This window comes from Periplaneta americana, chromosome 7 (genome assembly GCF_040183065.1).
Source record: "Periplaneta americana isolate PAMFEO1 chromosome 7, P.americana_PAMFEO1_priV1, whole genome shotgun sequence".
Lineage (NCBI taxonomy): Eukaryota > Metazoa > Arthropoda > Insecta > Blattodea > Blattidae > Periplaneta > Periplaneta americana.
Window position 1 is genome coordinate 53,711,307 of NC_091123.1, and position 23,765 is coordinate 53,735,071.

The 23,765-nt window shown below is 33.3% G+C and overlaps 1 protein-coding gene across 1 annotated transcript in view; it reads left to right on the forward strand.

Moving 5' to 3' along the window:
• Nucleotides 1–15,838, forward strand: part of LOC138703094 (lipase 3-like) — a 132,218-nt gene extending 116,380 nt beyond the window's left edge. The window contains exon 8 of the mRNA XM_069830678.1: nt 15,160–15,838. Within this exon, the coding sequence (XP_069686779.1) occupies nt 15,160–15,318 (159 nt within the window). The 3' untranslated portion in view covers nt 15,319–15,838. The remainder of the gene's footprint in view (nt 1–15,159) is intronic.
• Nucleotides 15,839–23,765: the final 7,927 nt, after the last annotated feature.

Genomic DNA, 23,765 nt, shown 5'->3' on the forward strand with positions numbered 1-23,765 from the left:
GTCAGTTTTGAGAACTAGCTAATAGCATTCACGGCCGACGTGATATACCCTTCGCTTTTTTGTAAAGGAGAAGCGAAGCGAGCATCAATTCGGCCGTGTTGCATTTCAGAATAAAACAAAACACATACTACAGTAAACAATATTACACGAAGGCCATGATCTGCAAGAATGCTGACATATTTAGAGCTCAAATTAAATTGGTTATTAAAAGCTTAACTTACTAAAAATAATTTACAGGTTCGATTCTGTGCTGTGTAATTTTCTGGGTACAGCTGTGTACTGGATATTAAAAACTACAAAACTTGAGGTGGTTTGATGACATTATTACCATTATAAATGAAATATTATTGTAGTTAATGCCATGATGTGACTATTTTTCATCAATTATACATATTAATGCTATATTGATGATATGAAAGTGAAACGTTTTGGGTTTATATAAGTAGATGTAGAGAACAACTTAAATTAGATTTTGATTTCTATATTTTACTGAGTGGCGGCTATATAGTATATATAGTATATGTTACTGAAAACTATAAAACTTACGTAAGATAATAATATTATTAAAAATCAAATATTTATATAGTTATTAATCAAGTGGGGTTGGGTCTTTTTCATATATTTAATGGCGGTGTGGTGTAGATATTATTTATATGCGTGGTTCTCTTCAGTATTGGCTCGAGAGAGAGCATCTTTCATTGTTATGGAAGCAAATAACTTTCCGAATGTCTGGTATTCTTCATTGAAAATAAATCTGAAAAATGTTTATTTGAACGTCTAATGAACTTAGTTTGCAGCTTTTGCTGCACAAGCCACTAGTATAAACAGATTTATTTCAATGGCCAATATCTCAAAACAGGTTTTTGGCGCGTGGAACACTTTTGCTAATCACAGTCCAATTTACAGGATGCGATTGAATTACATAACTCAATTAACAGAAATTGTTCACTTAACTTACATGAATTGCACCAACTCTTTGAAATCAATTCCTGAACATTTACTGCTCATTACCTATTTGAACATTTCCCATGCCATTAGCACTTAATTTAAATAGAAATTAGTTCAAACACATCTCTGATTTCATTTTCTCCATTACCATCTTCGTTTCTGAAGTCCAATGTACTCGTAGTTATTGCATTTTTTAACATTTTTCATTCCAAGTTTGTTGCATTTTTACAAGTCCAGTAGCAAAACGCGACAAATGCGACTGTGGCTTAAACCCTGGTTTTATCTATTTACTGTTTAATATATTTAGAATTAACAGTCATTTTCTTGAAACATGGATAACAAAAAGTGTAATAAAATAAAATAATTTTATTGGGAAATGCTAGTAACTCTCGTTTCATTTTGTCCGTAAGCGTAAATTTGTGACTAATGTGTTTTGTTATACAATGATTCATAAATCTTAGTGGGAAATACAGATTCGTAAACTTTTTATCAACAATTGTATGTTATAATATTGCGATTCTTAGTGATTTTCTTACTTCAGTACATGGTGTATGACGCTCCTATCATTTTAAATTTTCACTGCATACACAATGATAAATGAACATTTTATCTCAAAAGAACATTAAATTCAAAGGTTTTACTTATAATATAAACCCAATTACAATTTTTGATATCAAGTTCCTTATCAATTTTGTAAAACGTCCTGTCCCCTTTCATTTCAACAACTGATCTAGATAACTTGCATAAAATCTGGTTCAGTTACACATATGATGTGTATTCTTCATTGATTGTTTAAAAGCAATCCGTAACCGCCAGCTCTCTCGAGACATTATTTCAACGTCATCTTCATCTACAGAACTTCGCAACATATCCGAACTGAGATCATATTATCATCAAATTTGACTAATAATGAAAATGTATTCTCTGATTGAGGTTCTGGCTGATACGTAGCCTACACCTATTATATTATCAGGCAGTAAACTCCATTTTATTTCAAGGAGTGCAGTTCGGTGGCTCCTTTGAACACTCACTTACAGATTTATGACTTCCTACATAAACACCTCTGGAAATTCCATCCTGTCCCCTCGTCCCAACATTGCACAGTTGCCACAATCCTGGTGACCCTCGAAATGAGACAGTAAGTAAGACTGACGAGATTCTTGGAATTCGGAAAAGATGCGGCAACTCTGCCTCCACGTGGATTTGACGAGAGCCTGTCAATTCTTCTGAACGAGGATTGTGATTTGTTACTGGCAGGAGAAGACAAGATTTCCGTCACAGTAAGGAAGACATTTATTTATGACAACCAATTAGTAGGGGGCAGTAGAAGGTCTGTCGGCAAAGTCCTTTCTATGAAACTGCACTCCATGAAACAAAATACAGTATACATCTTACTTGATGATATGTGTCAGAGGAAGAACAATATTGTTTGTATGCATCTGAAGTCTGACTAGTGTAAAATGTAGCTAGTCGGCGATGTATGCAATTGAGGAGGGAAGGACCTGGCCACCCGACTCCATTATCTCCTGGCCTAGTTGCTTCATAAGCGTTACCTTCTTGGTATCACTAGTATGGTTCAGACCAGTTTTCGGACAGTTGACTAAACAACAACAATAAAAATGTTCATATGTACTTCAAGCTCCTGCAGTCCAACATTTTATAATCTTAAGCTGTTTTTTGTGATAATGGTCACTATTCACAAAGATGTCTACAGGTTCCACTTTACTATTATTATTATTAGTATTATTATTATTATTATTATTATTATTATTATTACTACTATTATTATTCCATGTATTGTGGGTCCCTATCGCCACGGCATGGCGCGTCCTCAAGTTGCGGATCGAGGAGACGGTCTCCAGATATGGAGGGTAGCTGTGAATATAATGAATAACCAGTCGCGGACAGCCTATGAGGGGTGGTTCTCCAGCTTGGGGGTTGGGCGAAGGGCTAACAACCCATCACCGTAAAAAACAGCTTGTTACGAAACCTTCAAATAAGCCTCGGAATGGGACTGATTCTCTGGCACGACCACAGCAAAGGAATAAGGTTTTCAGATTTGGTACTTGGAATGTTACAAGTCTATATAGAACAGGAGGGGTAACATTAGTAGCAAAAGAACTAGCTAGATATAGAATAGACTTTGTGGGAGTACAGGAAGTTAGGTTAGATGAGAACGGTATATCACAAATAGGAGATTACTTGTTGTGTTATGGGGAAGGCAACGATAATCACCAATTAGGAACAGGATTCTTTATTCATAAAAGAATAAAATCAGCAGTAAAAAAGGTCGAATTTATCAGTGATAGGTTATCGTATTTAGTAATTAAGAGTAAATGGTGTGATATCGTAGTTATAAATGCTTACGCCCCTACAGAAGAAAAAAAAAGAACATTAAATCCAGACGTTTGAGATAGGCAGAGCATGTAGCACGTATGGGCGAATCCAAAAATGCATATAGAGTGTTAGTTGGGAGGCCTGAGGGAAAAAGACCTTTGGGGAGGCCGAGACGTAGATGGGAAGATAATATTAAAATGGATTTGAGGGAGGTGGGATATGATGACAGAGACTGGATTAATCTTGCTCAGGATAAGGACCAATGGCGGGCCTATGTGAGGGCTGCAATGAACCTCCAGGTTCCTTAAAAGCCAGTAACTAAGTAACTATTATTATTATTATCATCATCATAATCACTATTATCATCAACATCCGTCACGAATTTAGACTTTTATTGCTCCGTTCTTGCGTCCAGTTGACAGTCGTCTGCTAATCTTTTCAGTAGTCTACCTAATCTTCTTTTTCCTTTAGTACGGTATTGAAGCATTATTTCCATGTATCTATCTTCTTGTATATGGTGAACATGATGTTTTCAATTGTTGCTACAAATTTTTAATCTTTTCTAATAATGACACAAATTAATTCCACTTCTCTCAAAATACACTCATTCCTCCTGGGTTTCATGAAAATAGGATATATCCCGCAGTTTTCCTTAAACATTTCACTTCCGTTGTAACCAATTACTTTTCATTTTGTTTCATAAATTGTGCAATTTTTTTTTACATATGTCATAACTAGAATTGCGACGGTATTATATACCTACATTTATTGTGGTAGATTTTTTACTTCATTTGAATTCAGAACTTGATCCAACAAAAAGATGAAATATCAGATATTGTCAATAAATGAGAGTTTCATTACATTGTAAGCAAATACGGAAACAAGAGTATTATTGTTATTATATTATTATTATTATACTATTATTATTATTATTATTATTATTATTATTATTGTATATAGCATTTTTATGTAGGCCTATAATTACAGAAAAATTAAAAACCTCACACACTTTCTTCGTGAATACTGAGTTCGCTTTATTTATAAATTATCATCCTCTTAATCTGTTAAGAACTAGGTGTACGTGCGCATGTGCTGTTGAAGTAATCAGTAGTTCTATGCAACATCGACTGATATGAAGCACACATTATACAATCTTATTTACGACATGAGATTATTTAAAAAAAGTGAATGATGAATTTATAGATCTGTTATCACTTGCTGACAAATATATTAACCGTAAAATACAAGACAGCAGCATGTGACGGTGCGAAGGCCATCAAAGATCCTAATAATGCTAATGAAAGAAATGTAAAGACGACAGTAAGAAAACTGTAAAGTTTTAAGACAGTGTTTAAACATTTTAACAAAATAAGACGCATGTTTGTGTATGTGCTAATTAATAGTTATGATAGATTCGAAAGTTTATATTTATAGTATTTTTTGGACTGGAATTTTCAAAAGTAGGCCTATGCTATGGCGTCTTTTTTCTACTTACTTACCTATAGTATTATAAATTATTATTCTTAGTTAGTCTAAGCTACATTATTTTAATTATAAAATATTATAAAACTGAAAACCATATGATATTAACAGTAGAAATTTTCTTCGATCCTACTATTACTTAACTGAATATTTCGATTAAGTAACTTCTTACACGAGCAATAATTAACCAGTATGCTTAACCAGTGGTATGGCTGGGATTTTTATTAAGGTTTTCCTTCCTGTAGATATATTGCGTTTTATGGCTGAGGAATCCTAGCACAACAAAGTGGTTAACGACTTATAATTTAAATACCGAGTATATATAAAGATACACCCGATTTCTATCAATGCAAACAGTAATTATTCAATGGATCCCAATTCGAATATTACCAGTAAACGTTCCCTGTCAAGCTAATTGTGGCTTTCGAAAGACATTGCTGTACCAGTGACATGTTGTACTGTATCCCTAGTTAAAACAAAAATAAAATACAAATAAATAATACTTCTTGCATTCAAAATTGGGAGTAACTTTTTACAGATCCGGTATATCTATAGGGAAAAAAAAAAAAACAAACTTAGTACCTTTGTGCGGAAAACAGCCAATAAGATTAAATATATTTTTAAATAATAGGATGTTCTAACCACGCACTATAAGTTACAATTTTGAACTACGATTTAGAAAAGAAAATCTCCAGGTTCAAAAATACTATATGTATGGCACAATTATTAGAACACTTAAAGACAAAACACGAAATGATATTCTACCGAAGTTTTATTAAATGATTACCTTTCGTACATTTTTATATGTATGTAAAGCATGGACGCTAACAAAAATGGCAGTAAACGAATCCAGGTAGTGCCTATAAAATATTCGCAACCAATGAATGGCAGGATGTAGAACTAATGCTGCATCTACATGGTTCAATTTTCCAAGCGCGTATGCAATCAATCTGAGAAGAATATTTTAAGAATGAAGTTTAAAACACACGTTCAATTGAGATGCATGCAGATTTTGTGTCTAAGGTGCGCCGTGTCGAACGTCATCTTCAATAAGTATATATGTATAACAATTACTAAATTAATCGCAATCCAATATGTAGACATACTTTCAATATCGCACACATAGTTAAACCGTGTAGATGCACCTTATATACAAGGACTGTACTTCTCAAACTTAGAATTCACGCTATTCTTATGGCACGGTCAAGAAATATCGCAATCTATTTCTGATAATGGTATATAGTCTTCATTGAAAAGTGAAAGTGAAACGTGCTATATGGCTATAATTCCGGCAACAAATGATAGGTAGTGTCATTCTCCTGTGAGGGAATGGAATATCTTTCTTTAAATTTGAGTCATGTCTTTGACGGAAATATACCTAGAAAACTAGGCGAATTACTTCAATATTCATATAAACAGAATACTTTCACTTTGGTGTGATTTGTCATTAGGAGTAATTTATACTTTATCTTGTACACAATAACTGTACTCTTCGAACTTCGAATTTACGCTGTCCTAATGGCACGATTAAGAAATATCGCAATATATTCCTGCTGATGATGTACAGTTTTCTTTGAAACAAAAATGAAACGCACTGCATCACGGAAGAAACATAACAGTGTAATATTCTACCGAGAGGGAATGAAATATCTTCCTTAAGATTTTAGTCATCTCTTTGACGGAAAATACGTAACAAACCCTGCGATTTCCTACGATATAAGGATAAAATACGTACTCCAAACTTTGGTCTGATTGGTCAGTTGGCGCGTCCGCTGCTGTACCTTCGGGGGGTGTATCAATTCTTGCAAAAAACACACTGCCTCGAGCTGACAGCTGTTGATGCCACCGATGAATATACTTGAAACTGCTGCAGAAGTAGAAGGCAAAGTTTAGAATCTTCAATACGTGTACAGTATTATGTTTAGAAGTTTTGTTATATTCTTCATAATAATCGTAATATTGTTATCAACATATCGCATCATCATCATCATCATCATCATATTTTGACAGAACTTCACACGTTTTTCTCCACCGCACCGATAGTTTAAAGAAAAATGTAATGGAATTTATGAAAGAGCTGTAACAAGGAAATACAGGATTTCCGGACCAATGCTCATAATCATTTTTTCATTCTCTATTTGAAAGGAATATCGTCGTCGTTACTGCAATAACTCCTATGTGCAAAATATAAAATTGTTCAGTAGGAAGAAAAAACACATTTATTCATTCTATGTCAGTGGTACATAGGAGATTGTGAATTCTTATATTTTCGAAAGAAAAAAAGAAATATAATTGCATATAGGAGACTATTATTTGCTGTGTAACTATTTAAGTTATTTAATAGAGAACAAATCTGAAAATCGATAAATATGTCACATAGGAGTTATTGCAGGAACAACGACGATATACTCCTAAAATTCTGACACATATTTTAGTTGCATTCTGTAGCTGAATAAAATTCAAAATAAAAAATATAAATCTTTAGGAACCAAAGATTATATTGTATTGTATTGTATTTATTAACATTCCATGGTATTCATACATTGCTTACATCTAGAATATGGAACAAGTAAAAAAACTTAATACTATTATAAAGTCTTATCGTCGTAATTTGTATTGTATTGTATTTTATTGTATTGTATTTAACATTCCATGGTGTTCATACATTGCTTACAGCAAGAATATGGAACAAGTAAAAAAACGTAATACTATTTTAAAGTCTTAATTTACAGTCACAGTCTAGATGAAATATATACAGACGATATTTACAATATAGTCTACTAGTACAACACAAAGTTTTAGTATCAATTTCATGAAGTGTTGTTGAATGTCATGAATTCACCTACAGCAGCGTTGTCAGATAGAGACTAAACGGAGCGGAGCGCTCCACTAGACTGGTTGCGTGCACCGGTGTTTCCACAGACATAAGGAAGTTCAAGCTCCGATCTAGCTCCACAACTGGTTTTGGAGCTTACAACACTGACACTACTGACCTACAGAATAGAAAGGCGTGAGAAATTAGGTACCTCTTTAATTTGGCCCTAAATAATTTTATGTTTTGGGTTTCATTTTTTATATCGATAGGGAGGCTATTGAAAATTTTTACTGCCATATAACGCACTCCTTTTTGATAGCACGATAGACTTGCCGATGGAGTATGAAAGCCATTTCTTGACGTGTATTTATGCTATGAACTGTTGAATTAGTTACGAAGTTTTCACGATTACATACGAGGAAGATTATTAATGAAAAGATATACTGACAAGCCATGGGCATTATCTGTAGTTTTTTTAAAATAGTCCTATATGATTCCCTAGATTTGACACCTACTATTATTCTAATTACTCTTTTTTGTAATAGAAATATACTGTTACTATCTGTGGAATTTCCCCAGAATATTATTCCAAAACTCATTACCGAGTGGAAGTATGCAAAGTGATGTGGGTAGACCTGAGAAGAGATGGGAGGACCAACAATAAGTTCACAACTGTGTAGTCGGAAGAGACAATAAGTCTAATCCATGAAATGAAGTGAAGAAAAAGAAGAGAATGATAATTTATCGTCCTGAATTTTGCCGTAATTTTAATCCGTGACTTTTATTGTGCTCCACAGTCGCTTTGTCTAACAAATAGCTCTTGGAATTTTCCCAGTATCGAACCATGGAGAGGATTTGATTGATTATTATTTATGTAATTAATAACGATTCTGTACGTAAGATTCTAACGTGAAAGTTCCAATATTGAAAACATGATCCCAGTAAATTGAATGAGACACTGCTGTCTATATTAACCGGGTAACCATGGCTACGGAAGCAGTCATCCATTAAAACTGGACATGCATCACAACTAAACAAAAAATAAGTAAATAAAAAAAAAATGCAGCAAACAAAGTGTCCAGTTTGTGACAGTTGAATTACCGTAGATTATAATGCGCGCTGTTAAGGGGTCTGGGTCAGTGACATCGTCAACCATGTGCAAATAATACGCCAGAGTGACGTAAGTGCACTTCAGAAGGATCTGACACTGTTCACACGTTCTCTTGACACGGTACAACGAGCACATTCAAATATCATTCATTACTCCGCTTCGATGCGTGTGTTAGATCAAAAACTATCTCCATTAGCAATGACGTCTGCGAATTCATCTCAAACTGTAATTCTGCATTAAAGACCTCTGCAACGCAAAATCACAATCGTATCAAATGAAATTTAATTATTTAGCTACCGGTCCTGTATATGATTTCCTTCGAAATACAGCATTATGAACAGAGAGAAGTCTGTTTCCACTTCAGACATCAAAATTCAGAATACATTTTTTGTAGATTATTTAACGACGCTGTTTCAACTACTAAGTTATTTCGTGTGGCATTGGAGTTCGGAAAAATCTCAAAAGAAACACAAGTACGAGTATACTCAAAATAATACAGGGTGGAAGTGATATAACTGTACAGATTAAAGAGCAATGGAATACGTTAACATAAATAAATAGAACCTATTACGCGTTTTGTAATTAAGGGGACCGGGACCCTGTAATATGCTCAAAATTTCATTTTTCTTAATTTGTATTATCAACAGTAAACTCACTAGAGGTTTTGATTTTATCGATAAATCTGTGAGTGGAACACGAGCAGATTTATCTAGAGAAAATCAAAACTCGAGTGGGATTTAACTGACTATTACACGATTAGAAGAAAATACATAAAGATTAGAAGTAACAAAGTACTCCAATACAATAAAATATTAATTGACTTACGAAAATACAAAACTGTCTTCAAATTTGTACCGTCTCAACATTATAAATATTACGCTAGTAGATGGCAGTAGTGTGTTATGAATAGCTGTTTTCTTATCAGTTGTGCCAACTATGGAATCTTCTTTGAACTCTGTGGACGATTACTGGTCAAGAAGACTTTGTTGATTCAGTTTCATTTTTATTAAAACAGTTGCATTCCACTTCAATTATCCCGATCCCAGTAATCAACGTTACTTGACAGATGATTTTCAATAAATCTTAGTATTAAACAATCTCTGACAAGTGACTATTCATAATATCATATAGCAGAAGCTATAACATAACCTAAATAATATAAACGAGTGTTAGAAAAGTTTTAATTAGGGATGATGAAATAAACAAGAAACGTGATGAAATAAAAAAAATAAACATGGATAAATTTTAAAAGAAACAATTATTGAAAGAAGGTACAATTTTCAAATTTGAATGTTTTAGTGGTTGGTGGTTCAGTTGATGTTATATTGGACGTGTGCGTAAAAGAAGTGAACTCGGTGATGTACAAGGTGTATCCCTCAACTTATTCAGGATTTCCGAATGGTGCTCTTCATTTGTAAATAGGGTTTCAGGGAAGATGCATAGCTATGACCAGTGATCTTTATTAATTCTTGTTCTTGAATGCCAATGTGAGTCATATTTGGAAGTCTGTGCATCGACTGGAGTGGTTTGTAATTTTCTGTTTTTTGACGTCCAGACCAGTGCAGTTTGAAATGTTGGCAAACAAAGAAACAAATGCTAGGGTAGTGATAAAAATAAACAAATGCTAGGGACGCGATAAAATTAAACAAATGCTAGGGACGCGATAAAATTAAACAAATGCTAGGGACGCGATAAAATTGTGCGATAAGCAGCCATGAATGGTTGAAAGACGTCCTTTCGTACCGTACCGTTTTATTGGTCAAAAGTAGTGTGACGTAGTAAAAGTGTAATAGTCTGAATAATCCACTTTCCAACGGCATATTTTATAGAAATATATTTAAACAATTTTTATGTGTTGACGAAATGCAGCTGGGGTGTTATGGTAACTTTGGCGGGACCCTGTATTATGCTCAAAATTTCAGTTTTTTCTTCTTCAAATTGATTTGTATTCTCTGAAAAATCCTAAAAATTTATATCATGGACATTACGAGGAAGTGAAGAGAAGCAATCAGAAGCATTTCAAATGTGGATATGGAGAAGAATGGAGTGTGTGAAATGGACAGACAGGATAAGAAACGAAACTGTGTTGGAAAGAGTGAATGAATGATACTGAAACTGATCAAAAAGAGGAAAAGGAATTGGCTGGGTCATTGGGTGAGAAGAATATGCCTTCTGAAGGATGCACGAAAAGGAATGGTGAACGGAGAAGAGGTCGGGACAGACGAAGATATAACATGATATACGACATTAAAATATATAAAGAGTCAAAGAGGAAGGCAGAAAATAGGAAAAACTGGAGAATGCTGAGTTTGCAGTGAAAGACCTGTCCTTCGATAGAACACTACGAATGAATGAATCATGTATGCTCATTGTTATTATGGAAATATATTTTTAAATGTTGTATCTACGATGAAGAATATGCAGCTGAGGTGTCCTGATAACATTGACGAGACACTGTAATATGCTTAAAATTTCAATTTTTTTTAAACTGATTTATGTTCTTTGCAAAATCCTCTTGCCAGCGGTGTATCATTTATGCACATTATTATAATGGAAACTAATGGCTTGTGCAGCAAATGCTGTAAACTAAGTTCATTAGACGTTCAAATAAAAATTTTTCAGATTTATTTTCAATGAAGAATACTTGACATTTTGAAAGATATTTGCTTCCATAATATTGAAACATACAATGGGTTTTTTATGCCAAATACTTTTTCTTGAACCTATCCACCTTCAGTTTTTGAGTTTCAACGCGAAAACGCAAGTAACAATGTCAGAACGATAACAATAGCTATTTCAGGTCATTGTGGATTGTAGGCGAAAGTTAAAAAAATCTCAGGTTTGCTAAGCTTTCGAACAATAGCATTTTGGTATAGCTGCTGCATGTAGAACTTGAAATGTAGAGCGTAAAATCATTTTATCCTGCTAAGAGATCATGCTGAAATGATCGGGAGACTACAAAATTTTCTAGGCCTCTTGTTTTCTCAGTAAGTAATACCATTTGGTCTTGCCTTAGGAACTGTATATTTTGCTCTCTCTCGAGTCAATACTGAAGACAATGACACATATCAATATCTACACTACACCGCCATCAAGTATATGAAAAATACCCAACCCCACTTGATTAATAAGTATAAAAATATTTGATTTTTAATAACAATATTATTATCTTACGTAAGTTTTGTAGTTATATATAGCCGCTACTCAGTAAATTATAGAAATGAAGATCTAAATTAAGACATTCTCTACATTTACTTACATAACCCCAAAACGTTTGACTTTCATGTCATCAATATAGCATTAATATTATGTATAATTAATGAAAATAGACGCATCATGGCATTAACTATAATAATATTTCATTTCGAATAGTAATAATGTCATCAAACCACCTCACGTTTTGTAGATTTGAATATCCAGTACACAGCTGTACTCACAAAATTATGCACTGCAGAATCAGGCCTGTTAGTTATTTTTAGTAAGTCTTGAAGTTTTTAATAACAAATTGAATTTGAGCTCTAAATATGTCGGCAATCCTGCAGGTCATGGCTTTCGTGTAATAGCCTATTGTTTATTCTAGTGTGTGTTTTGTTTTGTTCTGAAATTCAATCAAGTCGGCCGTGATTCATTAAAATTAGTTCTCAAAACTGACGAAAGTTGGATTTTGGAAAATAGGAATATTATGTAGGAAAACTAACGCTTCACTGAAAGTTACTATTTTTCTGAAAATCCTTGGATGCCAAGCTTCAAAATGACGGATCATTCATTAAAATCCGTTCAGCCGTTTTTCCATAATTTCCATTACCAGTTGAAATTATATATATAGATATATTTTAAAATTATTATCTATGATCAGGAATATACAGCTGAGGTGTTCTGATAAGTTTGGCAGCCATTTTCCGTAAGTAGGGGAGAGTCGGGTAGTATCGGACAGTGCGTTTCTTTCATCTACCACCATATGGTAGTACCTGAATCACATGGTTACGTTTCTCTATGCGACATCACAGAAACGTAACCATGTCAATCAGATACTATCATCGTGTGGTAGATGAAAGAGACTCACTGTCCGATATTACCCGATGTCCGATACTACACGACTCTCCCCTATATATGTCTCTCTATAAAGTGTGCTATATCTCAATTTCTAGTGGTTAGATTTATTTCAAATTTTCTGTGTGTATTTGGATGGTATTGTAGCATAAATTGACAGAGCAATTTTAAAAAATAATGGTTTTAATGCAGATTTCTTGAAAAATAGAGCAAAAAATGAGGTAAAAATATAGATATTCAGAAAAAAATTAAAAATTAATAAACATAATTGTTATTTATGAAATCCCTTCCATCAGATTACTTATAATAGTGTTAGAAGTAAGTAAGTAAGCAATAATAATAATAATAATAATAATAATAATAATAATAATAATATTTTCGCAATATATTGTGTTATATGGCTACATTTAGGGATGCCCGGTTCTTGTCAGGAAAAAGGAAATTTGCCACGACATATTTATTTCATTACACTGAATAAAACACTGTTGTTTACTCAATGTGCATTTAATTTACCCCTTCTGGTATTTCTCTTGAGGTTTCGCTGCTTTTAACAATGTTTCATCCTGTTTTGTAAATTAGTAAATATGTTCACAAACGAAAGTCAAATTCTGTACAATTTGTAGTTCTGCTTTGATCAGCTCAGGATAACTCCTGTTTATAACAAATTGTCCAGTCATCCTTAATTACTATAAAATACTTTCTACAAAGACATTAGAAGCTTAAGTATTAATAGGAACCTTAATTCTAACTTCATCTATGATTGAAACACTTTCTTTATAAACAATAGAAAAAAAAGTCACTTATCAACATCACTTCCTTGATAATGATTACGTTCTAATAAAACAACCCAATCTCACAAAATTCCTCAAATAGTTGATAAAAGTTCTAAATTCTTGCAGTCTCAATATATCAACTTCATTTTCAAAGATATAATGTAATTTTTGACTCGATGAAAAGCTATGTAACTTTGACTCGATGAAAAGCTATGTAACTTTGAATATTGATTATTTCCTGTAAAATTATAGTATTTTTCAAGATGATGCTCCATATTGGCATCAAACTCACAATAAAGTTAACAGAACTATTGAAAAGGAACAGCGTCATCTTTGTAATGTCATTGTAATTGCAATATTCCAGGACTTTCAAAGTAATGCATGTGGATTAATGGAAAAAAGAAAGAAATGATCTTACGGACAAAAGAAAAACGTAAGCCGTAAAATACAGGCTCGATGGTAACCTCTGCACCAAAATGAAACTGGTGATGAATCATGAGTGCAGACTTGAAAAAATCTAAATCAGTTTTTTCTCTAACATTCACCTTTTTAAAGGAAATGGTTATGTTACTATGAAGCATTTGGCAATATCACGGCTACTGCAATAACTCTAAGCAAGCGCGGCCTGCACTCTTTACCTTGCCCTCTCTTTCAACTGTAATAAGTCGGTGATGCGCGGCAGTGCATTTTAACGATTTTCGCAATTATTCAATTTAATTTAATGGCTAAACGATTTAATTTTTCCAAAAAAAAAAATTCAAGACATTAACTCTCTGCAGTACTCGGGAAAAGTGACATAAGTCAGTTTCCACAAATCTTTTATGATAATTTATTGACAACTTACACTGGTTTATGTCGATTTGATTTTTTTCTGTATGAATTATTGTAATGGAAGGAATACTTATGTATTTTTTTTCCAAGCGAGCAGATGTTCCGTAACTTGTCAATAAATTATCAAAAAAGGTTTGTGGAAACTGACTTGTGTCATTTTTCCCAAGCACTGCAGAACTGTTCAGATTATTTTTACCTATCTGCTTGTATAGCAATCAGTCATTTCTCTCGGATCATTACCGCAACAGAGCGCTGCAAACATTGGGCATAGATTACTTTTTTTTCCTGCTTTTAACTGTGTTTCATCGAAGCAAAAGTGTAATAAAAGTTTTGTTGTATTTAATATGTAGAATCACTTCTTAAGTTTTGATGCTTCGGTCTGTAGGCTTTAAGGAAAAAATCGCAACGGGAAAAACATAAGACCTGTCAATCCTGCATAAATTATACACGAGTTTAATATAGAGATGACTATAAGTTTTTTATGTATTTTAAAAGTAATTTTGTTACTCTGTGGACTTTATTACGTGTCAATGTTTAGTATTTTTTAAAGTCCCCTCGAAAGTAAGGCCAAATTTTGATGTTTCTATCTACTATATCAGATAATACATTTAAAACAAAGTTGCTGTTATTAGCTTGTTTGTATTTTCGAAATATTGTTCTTGTTAGAACAGATTGTAACAAATTCTTTTAGGATTCTATTGTGGACCACTGTATTCATGTTCTCAGTTCGGCGACACTATACAAACGAGCCATAGCTGATGCACAACAAGCTGATCACAAGAAGATAACGTTATATGCTTTTGTTTTCACAGGATGTGTCCTGGTTAGCGGATCAGTTTCCCAACCTTATCGGCAACTTCCTGGTGCCCTCCGAGTCGTTCAGTCACCTTAGCTTCCTGTGGGCAACAGACGTGGACCGCGTACTCTACCATCCCATGATCACGTTGCTGGAGCGATACAACCAAGTCTGACGTTCTATATATGCAGCCTATAAACTCATTGTTAAAACAATTAGATATCTTCATCAGCGACATCATGATAGCTATAAAAATTCTGCGATTGTTGGTGGCTTTAAGTATTTACTATGCGTAAATTATACATGTTTGTGAAATAATAAGATAATTGGATACTTTAAAGTAGAAAGGTACAAAGTGCCAAAATCATAGAAAACGAAATTATTATGCAGAAAAGTGCAATGTGCCTAGGAGGATGATGTATTAAAGAGGCTACATCCACTTGTGTTTCTTAAGCGAGATATTTAGATGTTACGTTGCCAGCACCATGCAGTTTCAGACGGTAAGCGCCCTATTAAGCTGCATCATAGAATGCAATGGATCTTCAACAGGTCATGTTTGTGCCCAAACTTACACACAGCGAAATGTTTTACAGATGTCAGCTTTCACGTTATAACTTTGGAGTTTGTGCATGTGATACAATGCAGTCTTTCATGTGTATGTGGGATGAAAGCATCGCGAGTAGAGGTGCCAATGAGATTGCCTCGTGTGTACTAAAACTGATGAATAAGGACATAACAAACAAGAAGAATCTGATAACTGTGCAGCTGAAAACAAAAATCGTGTAATGGCTTTCATGTGTCTTTTTTCAGTTGCCATTGGTTTATTTGAGCACATAGAACAACGTTTCCTTCTCAGCGGCCACAGTTTCTTGGAATGTGATTCTGATTTCGCTTTGATTGAAAAACGACAGAACGTGACAAAAGCCTTCATTCCTAGTGACCTGCTTAAAATCGTACAAGACTCTAAAGTTGTAAACCCATTTCAAACCGTTTCAATGCTAGAGTCATATTTCCTTAATATGCAAGATGTTGCTGATCAACTAATTTCCATCAAGAACTAGAATATTTCTAAGGCATGTTGCATTCAGTATGATGTTAGTAAAGCATGTAGTGTATATGTGAAACAGTCGCATGATAATGAAGCAGTACATTCCATTAAAGTGCTTTAAAAAAAAAAAAAAAAAAAAAAAAAACATGAAAGATGTGCACTCAGCATTGTTTCAAGTTAAAGCATAAAATAGGCAAATTACTAAAGAAAAGAAGGGGGATCTACTAGCAATGACTTCCTATCTTCCAAATGAGGAGCATAGGCAGTTCTACAGGCAGATCTGTGAATAAAACTTGCTCCAGAATAGGAAAAAATAGGTATTGGACTTTGCACCATTCTACTGCAACTGTACCCATTACTTAACCCTTTTCACAATCTGTGTTATATAATTAAATATGGAGAAATATTATTTTTACATACCACTATTATTAATGAGTAAACACTGTACTATTGCTGTTTTCTATCAGTAAAAAAAAAAAAACATGACACAAATATGTGTACAATTATTCTTATAGCTACATTTTTTTTATCTTATCTCAAATGTTTCATTTTGGCACTTTCCAACTTTCTACTTTAAAGTAGCCAATTATATTTTTAATTATACAGGGTGATCCGTTTGCATATGAATAAAGTAAAATCACCGTAAAACATTTACTACTGAACTTTATTTCTTGAAACTTTGTGCATGCAACACTGAAATATGGGAGATTCCTCAGAGCTCAACATAACCTCCATTGAGCACCCTGCACAACTCATAACGGTGACGCAATTCAGCCCATGTCCGTTGTAACATAAGAGGGATGATTTGTTGAGTAATTTTTACTCTCAAATCATCAATGTTCCTGAGTTTCTGTGAACAGACAATGTCTTTAGTAAAACGCTACATGAAGAACTTAGGAGGGGTTAGATCTGGGAAGCTTGGGGACCAACCCAAGAGATAGCTGCTTCTCGTACTGGGTTTCGCTTGCGACCTCCTGCATGCAAATTATGGAATCATATTTACGTACATTACGCACACCATACTCACGTCGAAATTCTCTTTGAACTCTCTTAACACTTTCAAATTTAGCATACCAAAGAACACATTGTGCCCGCTGTTGATTTGCAGTAGGCATTTTAATCATCTACGATTTTCTTTTGTGCTTTCAGATAATGCATTGTTGATTGTCATATATGGAAACTGCCATCTTTTAATCATAATATAACCAGCAAGAAATTTTTCCTACTATCATAATAGATTTATAATAATAAATTAATATTATCAATACCCAAACGGATCAGACTGTATATTATTAGAATTTTGTATTGTAATTTTGTATTTCTGAGAGTTTATAAAATAAATAATTGTTGAATGTATTCTGTTCGTCGGACACACGCTCAGCGCTGTGAATTGAGTTAAAAATGATAAAATATTGAAATATATCGATATTTGAAGGAAGATCCAATTCCTAAATATTTATTATTTGAATGCAAAGCTTTAGCACAAGAAATTAAGGGAACATTCCAAACTCATGAGGTTGAAATCATTTGGAAAAGTCGTACATGAGCAGGTACTGTAAAAAAAGCATAAATACAGAAAAAAACAGCTGCCAATGCGACCTATAAAGCACAAAAGTTTGCTTTCGAAAGTAATAATTGTAATTAGAGGAGAAAAATTCGCTCCGGTGCCGAGGATTGACCCCCGGGTCCTTGTTTCTACGTACCAAGCGCTCTAACAATTGAGCTACGCCGAAGTCCAATGCAAGCACAGGAACGAATTCCCCTCCTCTAGTGTTTTTCCCTTTGTGACTTTACTCCAAGTTCGACATGTATGTTGACATAGATATTGAGTCAACTGCCATTATACACGAAGCGCACACAATTGAATGACTTGGTGGCCGGGATTCCACAGTATATACAGAATGTTTCCGGGCTGATGTGATCAAAATTAGGCTTTTGGGTATTCCACCGTGTCCTATTCCCGATTAGCCTGGCTAACGAGCCCGACAAAATAGGCGCCCCCCCCCCCCCTGGACTTACCTATCTGCTCTTATCATGGAACCTTTAAGTAGTTCTGAAACGTTTGAAATGTCAAGTTCCAGGATACGGTGGATTACCCAAAAGCCTAATTCCGATACAATATATTTGTGTTCCGATAGGAGTTTTGCGGACAATTTAAAAGGGAGAAAATTTTTTAAGTTTATAAAATAAAATATTCAAAGTTCCAGGATACGGTGGATTACCCAAAAGCCTAATTCCGTTACAATATATTTGTGTTCCAATAAGAGTTTTGCGCACAATTTAAAAGAGAGAAAATGTTCTAAGTTTATAAAAATAAAATATTTATTCAATATTGGATTAATGACAAGTAGGTCTGTAGGTATCAAGGAAGGCTTGAAAGTATATTGATAAAATCTAGAAAGTATTTACCAGAAATTTTGAAACTGAAATATATTTGACAAAATATATTAATTAAAAAAATATATTTATATTCAGCTATTTATACAAGTACCAAAGTTTTAGTTATAAGATTGAAAATTTCGTTAATTGATTTTGTTAAAGTGTGTATTTATATGATTATTTATTTAAATATATATTTAAAAAAAATTGAACCTGAGTTTCATTTATATGTGAATGAATGTGTTCTTAACAGTATGCAATATTATTTTTTGCACGATCGTGTTTTTTGTTTTATTTACAGCCATTGTTGTTAGGCCTTGAAAGTTAGAATTCCCATACAGAAAATTGTTGCTAGGGAAACCATTCTGCATAACATAAAACTATACCGAAATAGATCCTTTATAGTGCGCTTATTGTTAGGCCTACTTAGTTAGATAAGATAAGATAATAACTGCCTCCCATTGGAGGTAGCCCAGAAGGATTCAGTATACTCTCCTACATGAATTTTACAATATTATATGTTTACATAAATTTTGTAGAAGAAAATGAAAATAAACATATATGAAGTTTTGCGAAGGCTTTGGAATAATATTGCTAAACATTTTCAATGCAAAATATATTGTGTTTGAAATTTAGAAAATATAATCGTGCAAAAAATTTTGTACAATACACGTTTGTGAAGCCGAAAAGACAAAGTATATGATTATGTCTCGTGACCAGAATATTGTACGAAATGGAAATATAAAAATTGAAGATTTATCCTTCGAAGAGGTGGAAAAATTCAAATATCTTGGAGCAACAGTAACAAATATAAATGACACTCGGGAGGAAATTAAACGCAGAATAAATATGGGAAATGCGTGTTATTATTCGGTTGAGAAGCTCTTATCATCCAGTCTGCTGTCCAAAAATCTGAAAGTTAGAATTTATAAAACAGTTATATTACCGGTTCTTCTGTATGGTTGTGAAACTTGGACTCTCACTTTGAGAGAGGAACATAGGTTCAGGGTGTTTGAGAATAAGGTGCTTAGGAAAATATTTGGGGCTAAGAGGGATGAAGTTACAGGAGAATGGAGAAAGTTACACAACACAGAACTGCACGCATTGTATTCTTCACCTGACATAATTAGGAACATTAAATCCAGACGTTTGAGATGTGCAGGGCATGTAGCACGTATGGGTGAATCCAGAAATGCATATAGAGTGTTAGTTGGGAGACCGGAGGGAAAAAGACCTTTAGGGAGGCCGAGACGTAGATGGGAGGATAATATTAAAATGGATTTGAGGGAGGTGGGGTATGATGATAGAGACTGGATTAATCTTGCACAGGATAGGGACCACTGGCGGGCTTATGTGAGGGCGGCAATGAACCTTCGGGTTCCTTAAAAGCCATTTGTAAGTAAGTAAGTAAGTAAGTACACGTTTGTGAAGAGCATTACAAAATCTCCTCGATTTTGTACAAAGATAAATCCCAACCGTTATATCGTAATATACTATTACCACTCAGTGTTTCTAATCATAAAATGTGACAACACTTTTAACCAACCAAATACTAGATGTACTATTTGATTCAAAGTCTGGAAAAAAGTCAGAGGTAACATTTTGTCTTGACGAAATTTAGCTGGGACTCAGTTTACCTCATACCTTTTTGTTGGCAGGGACTCAGTTTACCTATATTCGTACACTATTTTAGGCAGGGACTCAGTTTACCGTATTTTTCACGGTAGGGACTGAATTTACCAACCCCGAATGTATTACACGATGTAATCTTTGGGTTACCGGTTTAAGCCCTGAAGATGGGGCACAAAACGGGTAAAGCAACAGACCTAAACGGTTCAGAAACTACTATGTTGTCATAAAGCAGGAAAAGATGTTTCGTCATGAGAAATAAACCTCAACAAATTCACAATATTGACATTGTCGTAAAGGAATGCAACGTGAGACATTACAAAACAATGAAAAGGTAAGAAAAAGTCTTTCTTTTCGTAATTCATGAAAAAAAAAACATGTACCGGGTGGCTCACTTCACTTTTGTTTACCTCCAATAACATTTTAATTGTTGTTGCTAGACGCAATAGAACTAAAAGAAATTAATTTACAGTCTGATCCGTTTCGATATGGATAATATGAATGTATTACGAGTATTATAAAGCTATTATGATAGTAGGAAAAATTTCTTGCTGGTTGTATTATGATTAAAAGATGGGAGTTTCAATTTATGACAATCAACAATGCATAATCTGAAAGGACAAATGAAAATCGTGGATGATTAAAATGGCTACTACAAATCAACAATGTGTTCTTTGGTATGCTAAATTTGAGAGTGTTAAAAGAGTTCAAAGTGAATTTGGACGTGAGTATGGTGTGCGTAATGTACCTAAATACGATTCCATAATGTTGTGGCATCGAACATTTGTTCTGTGTTAAAAAAAAAAAACATGCAGGAGGTCGCAGGCGAAACCCAGTGCGAGAAGCAGCTATCTCTTGGCTTGGCCACCAAACTCCCCAGATCTAACCCATCCCGACTTCTTCGTGTGGGGTTTTGTTAAAGACATTGTCTATTCACAGAAACCCAGGAACATTGATGATCTGAGAGTAAAAATTACTCAAGGTTTTCAACAAATCACCCCTCTTATGTTACAACGGACATGGGCTGAATTGCATCACCGTTATGAGTTGTGCAGGGTGCGCAATGGGGATCATATTGAACTCTGAGGAATCTCTCATCTTTCATTGTTGTACGCATAAAGTTTCAACAAATAAAGTTCAGTAGTAAATGTTTTACGGTGATTTTATTTTATCCATACTCAAACGGATCACTCTGTATATCGAAGGGAACATCTGATGCATGTAATGAAAATTTTCTTACTAGCCGTACCCGTGCGCTCCGCTGCATCCGTTAAAAATAAATATAAAGTAATTACATAATTAAAATAGGACATTTGATCCAGGGAACATTCGTGTTTGATAGAAGGCTAAATCGTTTAATATGTTACTTAATTTAAATTGCATCCAAATAATTAAAATGCGATCATTTTGGTCCAGAGACCACTCATTGGTGCAATGACAATTCCTTTAACATGTTGTTATTACATACAACCATACTTTAATGAACATTGACATCATTTAGATTTAATGTGTATACTTTATTTTACTTGTTATAGGTTTCCATTGAATTATGGTAATAACTTAATTTTAACCCTTGTTTTCTATGTATTCAGTAAATGGCGTTTGGCCCACTATGGTTCTGAACCCTTCAAATAACAAATTATATTATATAATATTACATTACATATATTATATTATATTATATTATATTATATTATATTATATTACATTATATTATATCAGAAGTTACTGTAATAACATTATAGCATTATGTCCATCTAGAGAAACTACACTTTCCAATGGTGAAATGATAATTAATTATACAAATCGGTTAATTCAGCTTCCGATATTACTTCATACAAACACAGAAACATTCTCTGTAGGCTATCTTTCATAGCTTTCGATTGTTACTGTCCAAGGCCCCTTATAGACGAAGTCATTTGTTTTTTATTTCATTTTACGGCCTTAGATGGCAGTTATTTTAATTTTAAAACTCATTTATCTCATAAAATATCAGTTCTATCAAACTTTTTCAAGGAATAAAACTTATCGCAAATTATTTTTAAAGAAACTTTTGTTATGTAATATTTTTCACAAAAATCAATAATAAGCGAGATATTTCGATTTATTTAATTCAGGCCACCTTATAACCCCCCTTTTAAATAATGTATTTTGAATGCCATATAGCCTAAAATCTAAGTTACAACGAACATAATTTATATTCCAATTTTCATCGAAATCCGTTCATCCATTATCGCGTGAAAAGGTAACAAACATACAGACAGACAGACAAAAATTTCAAAAAAGCGATTTTCGGTTTCAGGGTGGTTAATTATATATGTTAGGACCAATTACTTTTGGAAAATCGAAAATTACCAGAAAAATTTCGGCTATAGATTTATTATTAGTATAGATGTAAATAATGTCCGAGATATGGATATCACATTCATAATTTCAAATGGAAAGCCAGTATGTTTTTTATCGCAACTGTTTGGTTAGTTATGCCTAATAACAACTGACTAGTTTACTTCCTGTTTAAATGTCACAGCGGAGAGTAAGCACGAAAACAATCTCAGCGAGACAGCATAAGAATTACCTCTGACCCACCCCTCTCCCTATGATTTCAACGTTCATTTTGTTGACATATTACTTTTATTATTTATTTTATTTATTTATTTTATTGCTAGTAAGTTTGAAATGAATACAAGTTAATACAATGAAAGATAAATTGGCCCACTCCTGAATATGTAAGACTCGTGCTCAGGAGAGGATTCCAATACAGACAAAAATAAAATTAAAATTGAGAGTGAATCCAGATGAAAAAGTGTTTTATATGTTTAAACCCAAACTTAAATCAAATACATTTTTTTATTCTTGTATTAATTTGGAGAGGATTCGTGGTTAAAATAATATAAGAATAAAATTTGTTGAATAATCTGGGACCTTGATTCATGTTATGGTAAAAAGCTGCATTGGTTTTACATTTAGGTTCAGATAAACGCAGAGAATTCATATTTTTAGTTCTATATTTATGTATATACCTTTCAAAGTTATTAAGATTTCTGTGAAAATATTTCAATAAAATAAAATAATAAATTTGTTTAATATTGAAAACTTTGAAATGTTTAAACAACAAATCAGTTGGGTAATCTTTCTACTTTTTTAAACAAATTTTTAATAGTTTTTTTCTGTAGTAAAATTAACGGATATAGCCTAGGTTAGATTTATAAATTCCACCCCAACCTACAATACCATATATAAATATAGATTGCAATAATGCTAAATAAATTATACGTAAACAGTTAATTGACAAAATATATTTCTTAGAGCAACAAAGTAATAATAATGTTTTACGTAATTTATGACAAATATAGTGAACATTATTATTCCATTTTAAATGATTATCAATAATTATACCTCAGTATTTAACCTCGTTAACTTCATTAATAACTGAACAATTGCAATTTATATCGGAACAATCAAAATTATACATTTTAATTTTTAGTGTAGATGAAATTGATTTATTAGGCCTACCTTTATTACTTACTTAATTACTGGCTTTTAATGAACCCGGAGGTCGTGCAACG